Genomic DNA, 19,572 nt, shown 5'->3' with positions numbered 1-19,572 from the left:
TGTAACCGTTTTAGATAAGATAAGAACGAAGACTCAGTTTAAAGTGCAATTCACATTCATTAGCAAAACTGTAATAACATAAAAATCATAGAAATGTGTTCAAACTTTTATAACCTACCAAATTTTGTAAAATGGACATGTTAATTAGGGAGTGTGGCCACAAATATGGGCGTGGTCAATACATTTTGCAGCTCTCCACGCGGCAAATCTTTTTTGCCCTCTTTCTGTTTCCAAAATGTTGGGATAAAAATGTGTATACACATTGGTAAACTGTGCACAAGTTTTATTTTCACCTACAATTTAGGAGTTTTTTCCATGAGAGGACATAACCAATTGAAAACAGCTGGCATGATAGTATTTTTAAATTAAAAGTAGCTAATGCATTAATTGTCTCAAAAGCTACAGTACAGTGCTATTCGGGGGGGGTCATTTATAAACACCAGGCAAATTTGCACCTGGGCATCACACACACACAATACATTAAATAAGTGCTTGATGTTTTGTGCAAAGACAATTGGAAGAGAAAACTATACAAAAAAAAAAAAAAAAAAAAAAAAAAACAACTGTCTTACCTCATTCTGCTGCCCCAAAACATTTAGAGGTGGCGGCTGATTTTGCTCTAACCACTGAGGAGCTCCTCCATGAACAATTTGCTCTCTTAACCATACAAGACTTATAAATGCACAGAGTGTGCATGTTACAACAAAACACCCCTGTAAGCAGTCTGCCAATAAGTTCTCCCTAAGAGTATAAAAAAAATACAAAATGTTTGGATCATGTAGGTATGTATCAGTTTTGCTAATGTAAGAGTGTACATATTTATGCAACCAATAAAAAAATCTAAGATTTCTAGGTGTTTATTAGCAATTATCAATCACTTATGGAGTAGTTAACTTTTTGTAGTAATCTGAAGTTAGCTAAAGTTTCTAAATTAATTACATATGGTGTTTTTCAGCAGAATTTGAACTGCTAAATGCTCAGCAAATAAGCAGCAGTTTGGAATGAACAGTAGTGGGGCTAAACATACAACTAATAAAAAACAAGAACAGCTGTAAAACTGTATTTTCAAGTAAAAAGGATATTTTATGAAATACAGCATTAAAGATGCTGTTAAATATATCAAGCGACCTCAGTCTCAGAGCTGAATTTTTTTCAGATTTTCCAAAAAAAAAATGTATAAAGCGGTGTAAAATAAAAGATGAATTTATCAGGAAGTGTGTAATTTTATGCCATGCGAACACCAGATTTGCCACCATTATTTTACATTACTTCTGGCGGAAGGCTCTAAGAAACAATGCGTAAAAATTGTACTCCGTTTTATAACCCAGTGAAGCCTGGTGACGTGTGCTGTATTATCCCACTGTTTTTTTATACAGCATAATAAGTATGCCCTTAGACCTGTTGGTTATACAAACAAAACCCATACATCACAGTAAAGAACCTGCAGAAATGTATTATTTAGGTAACATGAGAGTAGTCCACTTGCAAAAACACGATTGGCCTGGAGTCATCAGATGCAAGCACTACCTGTGATTTTAGCATAAAATATAATGCTATACAACATTTAGATAATCATTTGGGATACAAATGCTGTGGTCATAAAGTAAAAAAAAGAAAAGAAAAATAGTCTTCAACTGGTCTTCATAATTTATTTATTTATTTTTTAATTATTTTAGTTATTTGCCAGCTTGAGGGGTCACTGACCCGATCTAAGAACAAATGTTCTGTAATGCTACAAATTTATTATTGCTACTTTTATTACTCATCTTTCCATTCAGATGTTGTTCTATTCATATTTCAGTTTCTTAATCAAATCAATGCATAGTTGCTATGGACATTTGGACCCTAGCAACCACACTGCAGCCAGTGCAAATTGGAGAGCTGCTGAATAAAAAGCCAAATAACTCAAAAACCACAAATAAAAAACTATTGCAAATTGTCTCAGAATATCACTCTCTACATTATACTAAAAGTTAATTTAAAGGAAAACTATACCCCACCAAACAATGTAGGTCTCTATAAAAAGATATTGCATAAAACAGCTCATATGTAAAACCCTGCTTCTTGTTAATAAACCATTTTCATATTAATATACTTTTTAGTAGTATGTGCCATAGGGTAACCCTAAATAGAAATTGCACCTGAGGAAGGGGTTGGACCCCGAAAGCTTGTGCGTTCAATACTTCTGCAAATGAATGTGCTAAAGGCACTGCCTAGCTGAATTGGTGTGCTTCTTCCCTACTTTGGATTGTTGCAGTGTTGGGCTTGGAAGCGGCCTGGGATACGGATGCACCTGGTAATATGAAGTAAGTGGTGTGCGGCAAATTCAAAAGTATTGCTAAATAGAAATTTGCCATTTTAAAAAAATAAGGGCCGCTACCTGGGATCATATGATTCACTGTGCACACAGACATACCAACAAACCATACTTGTTAGGTCACATGAGCCAATTAGCAGACAGAGTTCTGTCTTTTGCTTCAACACTTCTTCCTGTTACAGTTAGAGTTGTAGTATTTCTGGTCAAGTGATCTCTGAGGCAGTACACAGACCATCACAAAATGGTGTCTCAAGGCAACAGATATAAAAGGGCAAGATTTACTTAAATATATATACCAGTTTGGTAAGATTCGTTAATATGCCACTTAATGTTATGTAAACTGTTGCATAAGTGATCATTTTGTGGGTATAGTTTAGCTTTAAAGGCGAACAACCCCTTTAAACGTGGGCATATGTATTGTTCAGGGGAAGTGGACCAATCTAAGGAGCTCATTCTGTGAAATCCAGGGAGCGAGCATGGCACTGCACTGTGAGCTCACTTTTGTGGCACGATGTGGAAGAATAACTACATATATAAATGGCACTACTGAATCTGAATTATACGTGTATACTTCTGCTGCAGAGAGGGCAAAATACTGCAACCCATTTAAGGGGTCTATTTTAAAATGTTTCCAAAATGTAATTATGAGCTCTGCTCCTTTCCAACTCTGTGATCTCCTCCATCCGAACTTTGTAATTGTGCCTACCCTTCTTGCATTCTTCTGTGTCCTGTTAGATATCCAGTGTGTGGGCAGGAGTGCAGGAAAGCACCAAAGTTCCCTGTAACTGGAGCCGAGGGGGAGGCCTGATGGATAGCGGAAAGTTGAATACTAGGAAAGCTATAGGCAAAGTTTAAAGGTAGCTACTCCATTCTCATTCTTCTAGATCTCTCTCCTTTATACATTTCCTTTTTGGCTAACTAACTATATTGAAAACATTATTCTATTTTGCCAAACCTTACCAAGTTTTTATTTTAACACTGAACAATTCCTTTAAATCTTTTCTTTCTAATTTCTTTCTCTCACTCTACCACAGGTACATTTGCTTTCTCTCTGTTGTTCAAGGCTCTGTCTTAGGACTTCTGCTGTCCACACTCTACACTACATCTATAGGAAAACGTATTCAGTCATTTGGACTTTAGTACAATGTTTATGCAAGTCTGCCTGTTTGCTCTGGATCTCTCTCCGTCTGCCCTTTCCCAAGCTACTGAGTGCCTTTTTGCAATCTTCTCCTGGATGTCACAGCTCTACTGAATCTTTCTGAAAAATTCATTATATTTTTTTCCCCAATATCTTCCAACTCTCATTCACAGTCAATAATATCACCACCTTTCAATCAAGCACACAGGCACAGTGCTTTGGAATTATCTTAGACTCCTATGTGTCTTTTTCACCACCCATACAAACGCTTCAAATATTGTCGAATTCCTGTGTACAATACTGCCAAAATAGGACCTTACCTCAGCTTAGATAGAAGTAAAACATGTATTCAGTCTCTTATTCATTCGTTCCTGCCTTGAGTCAACTACTGCAACTTACTCTTTCCAGTCATTCCAACACATTGCCTTTCACAACTTCAATCTGTTCTAAACTTTGCTGCTATATTCCTTTATTGCAACACTCCCCATCAGTCACTCCCCTATGCATATCCCTTCATTGGCTTCCAGTCTCCTCTAAAATTAAATTCAAATTACAAACGCTTACATTCAAAGCCCTTAAAGGAACAGTTCAGTGTAAAAATAAAACTGGCTAAATAGATATATTGTGCAAAATAAAAAATATTTCTAATATAGTTAGTTAGCCAAAAATGCAAACTATAAAGGCTGGAGTGACCAGACGTCGATCAGAATAGCCAGAACACTACTTCCTGCTTTGCAGCTCTGTAACTCAGAGTTTGTCAGCGACTTGAAGGGGGGCCACATGGGACAAACGTTCAGCGAGTTTGCGTTTGATCTTCAGAACACAGGTCAGGTTGAAAAGCAAAGAGCTATGAACCATATGGCCCCACCTCAAGTCAATGACTGGTTAGTGACTGGTAACCAATCAGTAGAAACCAAAAGAGCTGCAAAGCAGGAAGTTGGCTTCTGATTATATTAGACATCTAATTATCCACTTTTTATGTTTACACTGAACAATTCCTTTGACACTAAAGTCCCTCCCTATATTTCAGCCCTGATCTCAAAATACAGTGCTTCACGCAACTAACGCTTCTGACCTTTGTGTCATCACTTCACCCAATTCCTGACTGCAATACTTTTCTCAGGCTTCTGGAACTTTGCCTTAAGCTATCAGACTTCTACCTTCCTTTCAAACACTTGAGCTCTTGTGAGTAGGGTCCTCTAATCCTATTTTCTCTAAATGTTAACATTTTTTAAAATCCTTGGTCATTATAAATTAATATAAAGCACTATGTAAATTGCTGGAGCTATATAAATAAATGATGAAAGCGGACAGACCTCGAATGAATGCAAGGAAGGGAGGCTGAACACTTGAAAAGAAAGAAGGGTTGCTAACTAGGGCAATACAGATGGATAAAAGTGCAGGATGGTGGGACACAGTTGCAGGTATTACTGCTGATACAGAACAGAGCACGGCTGAGGAAGGACAAATCATGTTTGACAGCAGGCAGTAGAGGGCCCAGTGAGGATGGTCCAAGGCAGAGAGAAAGCAAGCAGAAAGAAGTATGTGGAAGAACAGAGCTTTAATGTAATTAAGACCAGAGACATCTAAGTGGCACATTGGGGGAGGCACAATGACAGGAATTGTAGAGCATTTCCCTCTATATTACAGTGGGCTGCAGGAATATGCAGAGAAAAAATATGTGTATCTACAAACAGGAATAGAGTGAGCTGTTCTCTGTACAGAAGTAGCTATACAGCAAAATAAGTTATTGGGAACCAACACAGCTGTATACAAAGTAAACTACCCCCAACCTTTGTGTCTCTCACAGGCTCCCTTCAAGTTGTTTGGCTGAGTTACAAGTTAGAGCAATTTAAAACATGATGGACTATATATGATGTGTTTTTCGTAATATAGTACAATTCCATTCACTCTAGCCTTTATGTCTTGTATATTTATAAAAGTCTTTATTTAGCATAGTCTTTGTTTCTACCTAAACTATTCCTTTAAGGAATAATTTTAACTGTACAACTCTATAATCAGCAAAAGCACATTTAAAGAAAATAAAAATGTCATTTGAAAAAAAGAATACTTTGCGAACTGTAAAGGATGAGGTGGATCTATTATGATTTGGGGTGGCATGGCAGCCAGTGCTACAGGCAATTTGGTGGGTGTAGCGGTAAAAACAGATTCTATGAAGAATCAACAAATCCTAGAAGCTCCGGTCCCACAGTCAGGTAACTTGAAGGAATATACTTAGTTGAAAATCAGGCAAGCATGCAGTACATGAATGATGACCCAATATTTTGGAATATGTTGGAGCTCTATAAATAACTAAAGAGGTTTACAAAAAAAAACTATTAACTATTAAAGCTGGCTAAGAGAAACAGTTCAAGGTTGTAATTTCTGCCAAAGGGGTGTTACCAGGTACTGACAGAGGGTACTACATACAGCTATGAGATCTAGAGTCCTATATGAGAAAACAATTTTGAATTGATTTTTTTTCCTTTTAGTAGATGGTAACTAAGCTAGCATAGACCAATGTAACAAAATGCCATGCTAGATTCTAGTTGAAGAATTTGTGACAAAGGCAACACAAATATTGAAAGCACAAAGATGAAGTCTTTATCAGCTGATAGATTAACTACTGTAGAAAACAAACATACTAAGCAACAGATTTAGGTAGGCAAGGAACAGTGAAATAGGTTGTACTTACGTCGACAGCATATCTAAGGGCAATGTCAGTAGTGAGCTCACGGAGCCAGTAAACAAGCATTTGTAGATACGACCTAGCAAAATAAAACAAATATGACTACATGTTGTCAATAAAGTAATTTTACAGGTGCTGTGAAATATATTTTTTTCTTATATTGAAGGATCTGCTTACACAGACAGGAGGTCCCATTGTTTTAACAATACAACACTTTTTTAGGCATATTGTAAATGTTAATCCAAATAACAAAATAAAACAAAAATAAAGTGAGGGTGCAGGTGCCATTAGTAATTATTTCTTCCAAACATACTAACCAGGTGGTGATGGACAAAGAATCTAATCCACAATTTAATACAAAAATGTATGGTAAAAAATTAAGTTAAAGCACAGTTTAATGTCGTTTTGTCCTGGTTTACAACCATTTGCATTCTATAGGGGCAATATCACCTGTTATTTCCAGTGTATAAAGTAAGAATAGCAAAGAATAGTGGTTTCAAATAAAAAAAAGGTAGTTTAACCCTTACTGTACTAACTTCTTTGCTAGGGGCTTCATTTTCCGAAGTCGCCCAAAGTTTTCTCGTGTTGCAACTGCGGACGACTTCAGAAAACAAAGCGCCGTGAGTGCCATGCTGCAGGCTTTTTTCATTGTTGTAGGCGGAAGAAGTTCGGGAAGATTAATCGCCACAAAGAAGAGACGATTAGTCGCCGCGGGATTAAATCTCCCCGAATCTCCAGATGTGACCTTACCCTAAAAAGTATGCCGTTTATTAGGCATGCCCTCATAATGTAGTGTGCACTAAGGGATTAACCTATGTTTCAGTCATTTCATATGCTGGCTTTTTTTCTCTTTCGGGAGGTTGGGTGCCTTTTCTCACCAGTACAGAACACCAGTGTTAACACCTAGGGGCAGATTTACTAACCTCTGCAAATTCGCCAGCGACTGCTTCGCTCACTGCGCAACACTTCGCCAGGCATAGAATCGGCAGGACAACGCTAATTCAATAAAATCCGAGGTTGCACTAGGGTTACTGCGCCAAGCAAAGCGAGGTTGCGCTGGCGTTGCCTAATTTGCATATGGCGGGAAGTTAAAAGTTCAATGGACGTATATGTTGCAGCAAATACATTACACTACGCAAGCCCACGAAACCTTAATAAAAGAAAATGTTGTTGTTATATTGCCCTACACATGAGCCCAGTGTATAGATTATTTGCCATATGTTAGGAAATGTAGGGGTGAAGTGGGTTACCCCAAAAAAATTGTACGATCTTTTGCAGCCCATCACCCTGAAAAAAGGAAAAAAACTCCAGCGTTTTTTGGACTAAATTTTGAGTAAGTCCTATCTACTCTATTGCACTTCGCCTGGTCTGAGGTGGGGGAAGGAAGGAGGTCCCTGCCCCGTAGAGTTTACAGTCTAAGTCAGTGCTGTCCAATTTATATGGTACAGAGGGACGGAATTTTTCTTATCTACATGGTGGAGGGCCGATAACGGAAGCCAGCGTTAGCCACTCCCTGTTTTTAGACCACACCCACTTTAAACCACACCCATGTTACCGTAAGACCATGTCCACATAATAGCACACAAAAAAAACAAATGGTTGGTGCTCACTGCAGGGATCAGGGCCGGAACTAGGGGTAGGCAGAGTAGGCGGCTGTCTAGGGTGCCATCATTGAGGGGCATACTTTTAAGGGGATTTTTTTTTTTGTTTTTTAATTTTTTTTCAAGCGTTTATTGAATAATTTGTTTCAGTAATCATGGTCACCCAGTTGGGTGGAATCCATCTCCTTCACCCTCTCCCTCTTGCCGGCAAGTAATAGCTCCTTCTGTGCGGTGCAGCGCAACAAACGTACACGCGTCAATGACGTCACTGATGTGTTGGGTGACAGAGCTGGCGGCCTGCTTGGTGTGGCTCGCTCTCGCTGCTCTCAGCCTTGCACAGTTGCACTGAACTGAAGACTTTCTTTCTATTACTGTAAAGTGTGAAGCTTCCTGCTGGCACAGCCAGGTACAGATTTGGGGGCCATATGTTTGCTGTTGCAGCTGGGCACTGGCTCAGGTACATAAATACTTGGGGGCAATATAATGTGATCAGATTTATTTGTGGCTGCTGCTGGCACAGGTAAAGATTGGGGGGCAATATGATGGCTGCAGGAGGGCTGTATGATGAATGGCTGCTAAGCTTGCTGGTACAGGGAGCAGTAATATAAATGAAAAAGTGTTGTACACTTTCTTGCTCTCTTTATTTAAAAACCATCATGGTAAGGAGGGAAATGGTAATGCAGGACAGGGGGCACTGAGTGAAGCTCTTGCCTAGGGTGCCGAACTACCTTGTGCCTGCCCTGGCAAGGATGTCACTCATATGTGAAAAAAGCGAAGTCATATAAGACATACCCTCCTCCTCCCCTGTGTATAATACAGTACCCCAGCATATGATTAAACACCTTAGGGGCCACTAACAATCGTTTCCAAATGCTAACAGACCCCCAGAACAAATACCAAAGTATGACATACACAGGGAGCATAGGGCAGACAAGAGTATAACACACAAAGGAAGCATATGGAAGGCAGAGCAGAGCAGAAGACAGGAAAATGAGGAGCACTCTAATTTGTACTACATACAGTGACACAGTCCTGGTGGCCCATTAGCATTTTGTATAAAGTGTGAACAGGTGAACAATGTGGGCAGTTTCAGTCTGGGTCTCAGGTGTGAATTTGAGGTTTAAATAATGCAGGGACCAGTCAATCTCTGTAGTGATACCTTTTAAATCTTACACATGGTAAGCAGACACAGCATGCAGACTTTGATATGGAGGGCCACATAAGGGGGGGGTCACGGGCCGCCAGTTGGACAGCCCTGGTCTAAATGAATTGGTAACATACAGGCACACATTGGAGGGGAAAAAGTGCACAAGGTAAAGGCATTGTCCTATAGGTACCAGGATTAGACTAATGTTCCAGTGCTCCAAACGTAGATCCATGTTTTCAAACTAAATTTGCCATTTCCCTGCATTAGGGCATTGGCATGCATGGTGATTTTGAGTTTTTTGTTGCTTTGAGGGGACAAAATATTTTAACCAGTCACCATTCACTTTGAACTGGCATCGCTTGCAAGCACCTGGTGCAGTCAATCATGTGCCTGAAAACACAAGTTCTGGGTTCCTGAGTGATAAGCATCTGTTACTTGTTTTCTCCGGGTAATTCCCTTTCAAAGTGAATGTGTGTGGGGGGGTGAGTAATCCCCTGCAACAGAGTTACAAAATACTTTGGTGATAAAACTCTATGTACCATAAGATGAGAAAATTGGAGAAGCACAAAGCTGGAAATGGTCAAGCAAAGAGAAGTGTGCAAGAAGGCAAATATTTTTATATTTGTTTATATTTAACAATATTGTAAAAGTAGATGAGATAATTGATATTTAGTAGAGAGACTAAGTTGTGACTGGCAGAGAATATTTAGATACAGAATCTAATAGGTAAGGATTATTATAACAGTAAAAGTATGCCCAGCACTCTTTGGTGCTAATTCTGGCACAGTCTTTTTGCTTCAGCTAGAGCAGGGAGGATGCAGCACTCAATTTGTGAGTGTAGTTTAAAGATCTACTAGGCTTGCTATATTTTTTATATGGGACTCCAGCTTACTGGACATTTGTACCATCCTCCTCACTCCCCAAGACAGCATGACTGTTGCACACTTGGGGCATATTTATTAACATTGGAGGCAAACATCACCAGCAATGTTGCCTAAAGCAACCAATAAGACATTTGCAACAAACAAATGTTAATAAATATTTTGCACTCTGGGCAGAAAGGTTGCGATAGGGTGCTTCATCTCCATATGTTTAGTTAACCATTTATTTTTGTCTATTTAAGTAACATCATCAGAAAACAAAAGTAGCCAAAAAATGGCTGGTTTCATAACGTGTCAAAGAAAGTTTACATAGGAGTAAATAAATATGAGTGAAAAAAGAGTGAAAGAATGGGTAAAAAAAAAAAAAAAAGGCTAGGAATGCCGAGAAGCATGAGAACATGAGCCTGGGGGTCCTAAACTATGCAGTAGTGCATAGGTTTACCTGTATTGTAGCATAATCATAAATGTAATAAATAATGTGTGATACTTAGCAAAGAACCATCTTTTCAAAAGAAAATAGCTTAGGGAGGGAGGAAACCGTGTGCTTCTGTGACTTTGTTGAGGCGAGTTCTCCAACTGGAGGAAAAGGCATTTGGACATTGGTCATCTGGTTGGAGGGTGCAGTAGGTTCCATTGTGATCAGAATTTGTCAAAGTTACTGACCTAAGGCGTGGTGGTTAGCTGCCAAGTATTCCAAGTTGAATATCCTGAGCTGTGGCTTAAAGAGGACCTGTCACCTTGAGACATCATTAATATAAATATTTTCCCTCCTTAGGTTAACCGTTTAGTCAGCTGTTTTTGTCTATATCTGAAATGTATTAGAAAATATCCTACATGTATAAAGGGTTTCATAGGCGCTGCCATCTTGAAACAGGACCCCTCTGTTTTCTTGGTGTGGGCTGTGCCAAACTGCCAATGCTTAGCCATAGAGTATGCTTATGCTCGGTGATAAGATAGGCTCTGCACCACTCATGTCACACCAGGACTTGATATTCTGTTTGGATTGTTTGAAACACCTTCTGTATTAGTACATTGTGTGGGCTACTATTAAAAATCTAAATAAACTAGGAAATTTCCGAAACGCTAAAAACTACTAAGAATGTGCAGTCCTTTGGGGCTCAATTATAAACAAAATGTACAAAATAAAAAATAGCAATCTTTAAAATGTTTGTGTAAAAGTATAAATGTAATGTAAGAGTATGTAAGTGTCTAAAAACTTGCACTTACTGTTTCTTGGAGCAGGAACTTGGCCCTGCAACATGACAGCCCCCCAGCCTATTTGCCCAGGGGGCTGTTATTCCTCCCCACTCTCTGCGGAGGCGGCAGAAGCCACCGATGCAGAGAGAACAGCTAGGCTGCTGAAGAACATACAGAACATCAGAGCATATGCCTGCCAGTGGGCAAAGGGTTAAATAATTTTTTTAATTTTTTTTTATATTAAGTAGATATTGATATTCTGAGACAATTTGCAATTGGTTTTCATTATTTATTATTGTGTTTTTTTTACCTTTTTATTTAGCAGCTTTCCAGTTTGCAATTTCAGCAATCTGGTTGCTAAGGTGCAATTTACCCTAGCAACTATGCACTGATTTAAACAAGAGACTGGAACATGGCTAGGAGAGCATCTGAATATAAAGATGAACAGTAGCAATAACAATAAATTTGTAGCCATACAGAGCATTTGATTTTTAGATGGGGTCAGTGATATACCTAGCCCTGTCTTAGCTGCTGTAGGTGTGTGGCTCTTGTGGGGAAGAGTGGCATACAATATGAATGAATCTGTGTGAATCTTTGTGTAATATAACACAAACAGATAAAAACACTGCTGGGATTTAGGGTTAAATACAAAAATACAGCCACCAGGAGGGAGTGTGTGAATGGTAAATTAACCTATTGTCAAGATTACAGTAAATTAACAAATTTAGTAATTTTACATAAAAAACAGAAAGCAGCAGCTCTATGGTTAAACTTTACTCCTGCTCTGTAATGCGGCAAACGGCAAACAAATGTAGCTCCTTATGTGAAACCTGACACCCCCACCCTCCTCGGTGCTGATAAACATACCGTTGTCCGTGCTTCCCTGCTGTTTGCTGTTCTTGCTATGGCTGACTCCTAAACTACGATAAAATTCACACATGGAGTCCAGCAGCCCCCTGACAACAGCAGAAACTGGGGATATCGCAAGAGAAGTCTGCAGGGCTGATTCTACCCATGATGCATTGCTCTCACGACTTTCAGTAAAGTCGGGCTTCAGTTAGGATCTTGTGGACATTTTCAAAAGTAGTTCTAAACTGGTTTTTAGTGAGATTTGATTGAAATAAATGTGTTATAAATGAGTTTTGTGGTTCTTTTTAATAGTCTTAACAACTTCCTAGTGTTAACACAATGGTGACAGGTTTCCTTTAAGAGTTTTATCAAGGTTGGTGGCTGTAACTGTTTCCAGTGGCAAACTATTAAGCTTTTACCCGTGGATAGTATCTGTGTAACTTCGTCTGTCGCAGATGCTAATCACTCTGTGCAGTCATCTATGTTTTGCACCAGCTCCCATAGTTCTTTTGTAGCTTCTGCGATATCTTGTTATTTTAAGTTTGTCATGGTATTCGGAGAGCTTTATTTCCAGGACTTCCATGGTAACTGGGTGTACCTGTGGTTTGCTCAGTTGCAGTGCTGCCGAATCTGTCACAGTAGAGGTTGGTAGGCCCGGGTCTGCCACATGGGTGGGGGCAGTCTTATCAGTGTACAGTATAATAGAGTTTTACAGTATAATATAGTTTTTTTGCTGCAGGTAACCAATCATTCACATGGTAAACAGGGTTTATGCCACTAGTAAAATTCTCTGGTATGCTCAATATATATATTGCTCATGGACACGAATGTCTGGGATTTTTGGGAGCCTTGGTACAGAGAGAGGTCTTGATGTGGCCATCCTGGATCTGTGCGAGAATGCACCGCATATATGTGTGGATTTTTTTACCGGATACAGCCACCTTGTAGTAGCAGATATCAGGCTGATCCGATCATTTGGCTCTTAGGCCAGATATCTATTGGACAGATTGTTGGATAGGGCCCATACACAGGCAGACAAACTGCAGACTCAGTTTGAAGGAGTTGAATCAGCAGCTAAAATCTGATTTGTATGGCTAGCTTTACACTATAAAAAAGGTATGCGACAGGCAAGATGCATAATAAAAGCTCCCTTCTTTTCTAATAAATTAGACAGCACGTTATTTGTGCAGATTATTGTGAAAACATGAAGTGACAGTATTTACTTACAGGCTGTAAGGGGTACGACTCCCAACCATGCAAAGGCCACAAGTGTGTAATGAAACCAATATCGGATTGCAGTTCCAATACTTGTAATCAATCCAGCAAAGATGTCCTGGATTGGAAGCCGGGTAGGCATGTCTGGGGAATAAACTTCCAGATAAAAAAAAAAAAAAAAAAAAAAAATCAACAAGTGTAACATGATATAGCAACAAACACATACTCTGACGTCCGACATATTTAAAAATCATGTAATTTGAAATTAAGCAGCAGGAAACACAAACTCCCAACCAACTGTATACTTGTAAAAATGTAAAGAAAAGGGACAGCCAGTGAAAACACAGTAACTAATACTGCAACAATTGACAACATTTTACCAGGTGACTGTACTGTCACTGTAAAATACAATTTGCGTCTGTGTCAGTCACTGCACAAACATACAAACACAACCCTAGAGGTTCACTACATGGCATACCCATGATATGTCAGAACTGTAACAAACTACCTACATCCTACCGCAAAATGACCAATAGTACATGGCCTACAATTGATTTTTAACACAGCTACTGACTATAATAGATCTATTGAGATCTCCAATAAAGCTGTGATTATTAAAACATAATTGATCTGCACAAACAGGGGATGCCATGTATGTCAGTGCTTACAGGGTGCAGACAGAAATGGATTGATGTTTCCTCTACCGGTGAAATGTTCTCTAAATGTTATATGCCTTGGAGGAGGATATAATGCTTCAAAGAAAAGGTACGATAGGTAACATGCAACTAGTAAAATTAAATGAATAAATGGTTTTACTTTTATATCAGAGAAAGTGGTTCTGCTATTTCTGACCTGTTTTGTTGAGTTGTTCCTTCTCATTTTGGTACAAACTGATGGACTTGTGTACAATTACATAAATTAAATTCTTAAAGGAACAATTCAGTGTAAAAATAAAAACTGGGTAAATAGGCTGTGCAAAATAAAAAATGTTTCTAATATAGTTAGTTAGGCAAACATACATAAAATGTATAAAGGCTGGAGTGACTGGATGTCAACATAATCGAACACTACTTCCTGCTTTTCATCTCTCTAACTCTCTCAGCGACTTGAAGGGGGGCCACCTGGGACATAACTGTTCAGTGAGTTTGCAATTGATCCTCAGCATGCAGCTCAGATTCAAAAGCAACAGTTATGGTCCATGTGTCCCCCTCAAGTCACTGATTGGTTAATGCTGAAAAGCAGGAATTAGTGTTCTGTACATTTTTGGCTAACTAACTATATTAGAAACATGTTTTATTTTCCACAGCCTATCTATTTACCCGGTTTTTATTCTTATACTGAACAATTCCTTTAACACACTAAGTAATAGAGGGTAACCACCTAATTATGAATGTTTAGTACATCATGGAGCAATGACTGTCAAACTTATGTTGAAAAGGTATATACTAGGGATGTACCGAATCCACTATATTGGATTCGGCCGAACCACCGAATCCTTTGTGAAAGATTCGGCCGAATACCGAACCGAATCCAAAATTGCACATGCAAATTAGGGGTGGGAAGAGGAATACATTTTTTACTTCCTTGTTTTATGACAAAAAGTAACGGATTTTCCCTCCCCGACCCTCATTTGCATATGCAAATTAGGGTTTAGATTCAGTTCAGCCAGGCAGAAGGATTCGGCCGAATCGGAATCCTGCTGAAAAAGGCCTAATACCGAACCGAATCCTGGATTTGGTGCATCCCTAGTATGTACAGTAGACAGTACATAAAACTTTACTTACATTTTTTTTTTTTTTTTTTTTTTTTTTTTTTTAAAACACAGTCATACCAGATTCCACAGTTACAATGAAACAAAGATAATTCCAAAGAGCTATTTCCCAAGAACACTTATTCGGACAGTGTAAAGCAACCCACTCCCTCACTTTGTTTCATTGTAAAGTGATGAATTCTTGGAAGTCTCTTCTTACCATAGTGGGTGGTACATGGATTCCTTGACAAAGCAGAGTAACTTTAAATACTATAATCCATCAATTTACAATGTAACAAAGTGAGGGAGGGGTTGCATTACAGTTAGAGCCTTGGTGGGTAACTGGCAAACACACTGACAATTTCATGGTTTGCTTTCTGTGGAACCTGGTAACTATGTAAAAATAAAATACATTTATATTTATTTTTGGAAGTTTAGATAGTGTTTATGCACCTTTTATACATAAACCCAAATGAAAGAGGAAAAAACAAATAATTTCTAAAGATTTTAATTATTTGATTAAGATGAAGTCTATAGGAGATGGCCTTCCTGTAATTCGGAAATTTATGGATAATGGGTTTCTGGATAAAGGATCCCATACTATAGACTAATGAAGACGATGCTGAGCATGTTTGGATTATTATATGCCATCCTAACATGTGCTTATCTTGCGCACATTGATGTGGTGCTTGTGAATACCAAGTACGTGACTATGATAAACTATCATGAGAACAGATTATTTCAATTACTGCTAAAATAGGAATTATAAAATGCCTATTATCTTTTGTACTGAGGGAGAACACCCCTAACCTGCATTTTACATGTTGTTCACATTGATATGTTTTTAAGTACAGCACTTTTTGTGTTTGATCTACCAGGGTTATTTTTTTTTTTTACTAATGAATTATACCCAATAAAAGAGTGGAATGTATAATTTAAGTGCGTAGGTATGGTTCTTAATTGCTTTCCTTATTTTTTTTATGTATTGCTTTTTTTTATTGCACTCCCCATCACGTAGGGGACATAGGAATAAACTGTACCAGCTATATGTATACAGTAAGGTATCTAAGAGAGCAAATGGCCAATCTCTCCAATTCTCACATTAACTGACACACTAACTGAGCCACTGCTCTAAGCCCCCTAGAGAGGCCAGACCCACCGTTTGGGAACCACTGGCATGGATTTTCTAGGTATAATAAAATCTGCAAATGCCAAAAATGTATTTTTTTTTTTTCTACTTTTATTTAACTCTCTATTGTAACCCTCTAAAATCTTGTATTTAAACTGTTAACTGGTTGGAAGGGTCATTACATGAGGAAAATAGACCCAGTCATTTAAAATATGCACAAGAAACAGGGCAGTAATGAATGGTCAAATAAGGAAATCCAGAATGACCCCTAGCAGTTCATTTTTTGTTTGCTTTTGTTTTATAAAAAATCTCTTGGCAGGAAAATTTGCCTTACAGTAAAGTTTTTAATGAGTGGACAATTTTGTCACAGCGTATAGTAGTCAGACAGATTCATAACCTACACAGAGTAGCTCAGCAGAACATGAGCACTAAAACCATACAAATAGATATTTTGTAATGCAAATCACATGAATGTTACTGCTTTGCAAAAATTAGTGTTATGACAAAACATCTCCGACTCACCGCAAGTTTGTAGATTCAAAAAATTAGTGTTATGACAAAACATCCCAACAAAGCTTGGTATTCAAGTCACTATCTGGTATAGTCATGTGCCTATTAACCAGATAGCCAAAATGAAAAAAATATACATAAAGAGGATGTAAGCACAAAAATAAAAGCAACAGGAACCAGTAGAAGAAGGGGAATATGGTTTTCAGTTGCACTTACCTTAAAAGATAACTTAGAAACCACTGGAATTTTAATGGACGTTTAAAGGACCAGTAACATCAAAAAAATTTTTTAAAAAATGTGTTAGTATTCAACGAAAAATAAACACCAAGACAAATTAAACTTTTCAATTTCAAAGCCTTTATTAAGAAATAACTTACCGAAACTTCACTTCCTGTCCTCTGCAAAAAAGGCGATACGGCGACCATCCATCCTGCAGAGCTCGATTTCTCCTCCTGGCTATTCTAGTGACAGTCTGCAGCGCTTCCCCTATTCCCAGCAGCAGCAGTAGTAGCAGGTACTGGGAGAGCTGGATCAGTGGGGTGTGCATGCCACCTGCTCCCCATCGATGTGCCCATCTGAGTGTGCCCGGGGCTGGCAGTGCTGAAGCCGTCAGTCTCCTAATGGGGACGAGTAGTGTTGGGCAGCCGGCGATGCCCAAGAAATAATCTGGGATCGCGCACCATCAGCATGGCAATATCGTAGGCACAGATCAATTCCTGGGAAAGGCTGCTGCCCGGAGCCGCTGCTGCTGATCGCATATGAAGGCAAAGGATGCAGTGAGCTGTTCGGCTTCCCTTCCACGCCCTGTGCACTCAGCGTTTAGACTTCCCCGGCCACAAATTGCAGCACCGTGGCCAAGACTGACTGCTTCAGCAGCACGAGCTTGGCCAATAATAGGTATAATAAGCAGCATCCACATCTCTGACAGCAGGGCGGTGTATCACATCGGCAGAGTCAGCGATTTCAACTTCCCGCACCAGACCAACACACTGGCTCCGCAAGGCAACTCCATGGATTTGAGGCTGGACACCGGGTAGGCGCCTGCATGGCTCTTCCGCCTTCTCTTGCAGCAGCGGGCAGCCTCCAGACTCACGGACCTGTTGGACAAGATGCTGTGGGGGCTGCCGCTGGACATACTGCTGCACGGCGCTGAGGGCAGGAGACATGGACTGAGGAGTAGACGAGGTGCCGTTATCTGTTGGGAGGATTCAGCAGCGGGCACTGCCAGCCCCGGGCACACTCAGATGGGCACATCGATGGGGAGCAGGTGGCATGCACACCCCACTGATGCAGCTCTCCCAGTACCTGCTACTACTGCTGCTGCTGGGAATAGGGGAAGCGCTGCAGACTGTCACTAGAATAGCCAGGAGTAGAAATCGAGCTCTGCAGTACGGATGGTCGCCGTATCGCCTTTTTTGCAGAGGACAGGAAGTGAATTTTTGGTAAGTTATTTCTTAATAAAGGCTTTGAAATTGAAATGTTTAATTTGTCTTGGTGTTTATTTTTAAAAAATTTTTTTTGATGTTACTGGTCCTTTAATAAAAAGTTACTTAGAATTTTAAAGGGGTGGTTCACCTTAAATATGGGGGGTCACTGACCCCATCTAAAAACAAATGCTCTCTAAAGCTACAAATCTATTATTATTGCTACTTTTAATTGCTCACCTTTGTAATCAGACTGTCTTTTATTCATATTCCAGTCCCTTATTGAAATCAGTGCATGGTTGCTAGGTTAATTTGGACCCTAACAACCAGACTGCTAAAATTGCAAAGTGTAGACCTGTTGAATGGCAAGCTAAATAACTCAAAAACCACAAATAATAAAAAATGAAAACCAATTGCAAATTGTCTCCGGATATCACGGTCTACATCATACTAGAAGTTAACTCAAAGGTGAACCACCCCTTTAATTTGGCAAAATTACATCTTTAGGATCAAATCCCCTCAATAGTACTGCTGTACTATTTAAACTACAATTTCACTTTATTCAAGTATAAGTGCTGAAACATTATAAATGTAAATATATTCTATTTCAAACACTATGAGGCTCACAATAAAAAATCATTTATTATAGAATTTGGATACAACTGTATTTCTTAACAGGATACAAAATAAGTGTAAAGTAATTTAAAGCACATAAAAACAATATCTTACTTGGTGTGAACGCAAATCTGTGCTTGCATAATTCACAGTATTCTTTCCTGCTGTGTTTAAGCCAAAGAACTAAGCTGCAATATAAAATTAATTTATAAGAACAGGTTATCACTAATGTAAATGCAAGCCCTTTTTAAATGTATTCATGCATTATTATTGTTTCTGTAAGAAAACAAATTAATTACAGGTATGAGACCAGTTATCTGTAATGTGGGTATCCCTACATTAAAAATGCTTTAAACATTAATTAAACCCAATAGGATTGTTTTGTCTCCTGTAAGGGTTTATTATAACTAATAATTAAACAGTACCATCATGATGGCACGGTTTTATTATAACAGAGAAAAAGGAAATAATTTAAATGAATTATTTGATTAAAATGAAGTCTATGAGATATGGCCTTCTCATAATTTGGAGTTTTCTGGTTAATAGGTTTCCAGATAACGGATCCCATGCCCGTATTATCTTTTATTTATATAGTACTGAAACATTTTCATGTCTACTCATCATTCACATTGGACAGTATAGTAAGTATTAAAACATATACTCAATTAAGTATCTCACAAAGTGATGGGACACAATTTATCCCTTGATGGGATCTTGATTTTATCTCTTTACACTTTTAATGGTCAAATCTCCATCAGTCTTGCTTAAAAGGAAACAACTTTGGTAACTCTGAAGGTAACAGATGCAAGTGAAAAAGAGGACAAGAGAAGTCTTTATATACATATATGTAATATAGAGCGCAAATTAAATTTTAACTTAAGCACTGAATATATTCTAAAAAATATATTGCAGAAAAAGACCATATTTAAAACACTATATTTAAATAAACAATCTATACTTTTCTAATAGTTATCTGCCACTGGATAATCCTAAATTGAAAAACTGACATTTTAAGTACTACGGCCCACCACTTGGCTTGTGCACTGTGCTAACACACAAACCAAGGGTGCAAGCATACTTGCTATCAGCCAATGAACAGATGGGTCTCTT

The 19,572-nt window shown here is 38.6% G+C and overlaps 1 protein-coding gene across 4 annotated transcripts in view; it reads right to left on the bottom strand.

Moving 5' to 3' along the window:
* The window catches only part of marchf6.L (membrane associated ring-CH-type finger 6 L homeolog), a 73,979-nt gene that overhangs the window by 48,505 nt on the left and 5,902 nt on the right, over positions 1 to 19,572 (bottom strand). For 2 of the 4 annotated variants that reach the window (XM_018266127.2, NM_001097848.1), the window contains 4 exon segments: positions 18,577 to 18,650; positions 13,047 to 13,190; positions 6,151 to 6,223; positions 573 to 741 (listed from right to left, as the gene is read on the bottom strand). In XM_018266127.2, the coding sequence (XP_018121616.1) occupies positions 573 to 741; positions 6,151 to 6,223; positions 13,047 to 13,190; positions 18,577 to 18,650 (460 nt within the window). 4 annotated transcript variants of the gene reach the window in all.

Source organism: Xenopus laevis, chromosome 6L (genome assembly GCF_017654675.1).
Source record: "Xenopus laevis strain J_2021 chromosome 6L, Xenopus_laevis_v10.1, whole genome shotgun sequence".
Classification (NCBI taxonomy): domain Eukaryota; kingdom Metazoa; phylum Chordata; class Amphibia; order Anura; family Pipidae; genus Xenopus; species Xenopus laevis.
Note: the sequence above shows the minus strand (reverse complement) of the source record. Positions and strands in the feature narration are given on the sequence as shown.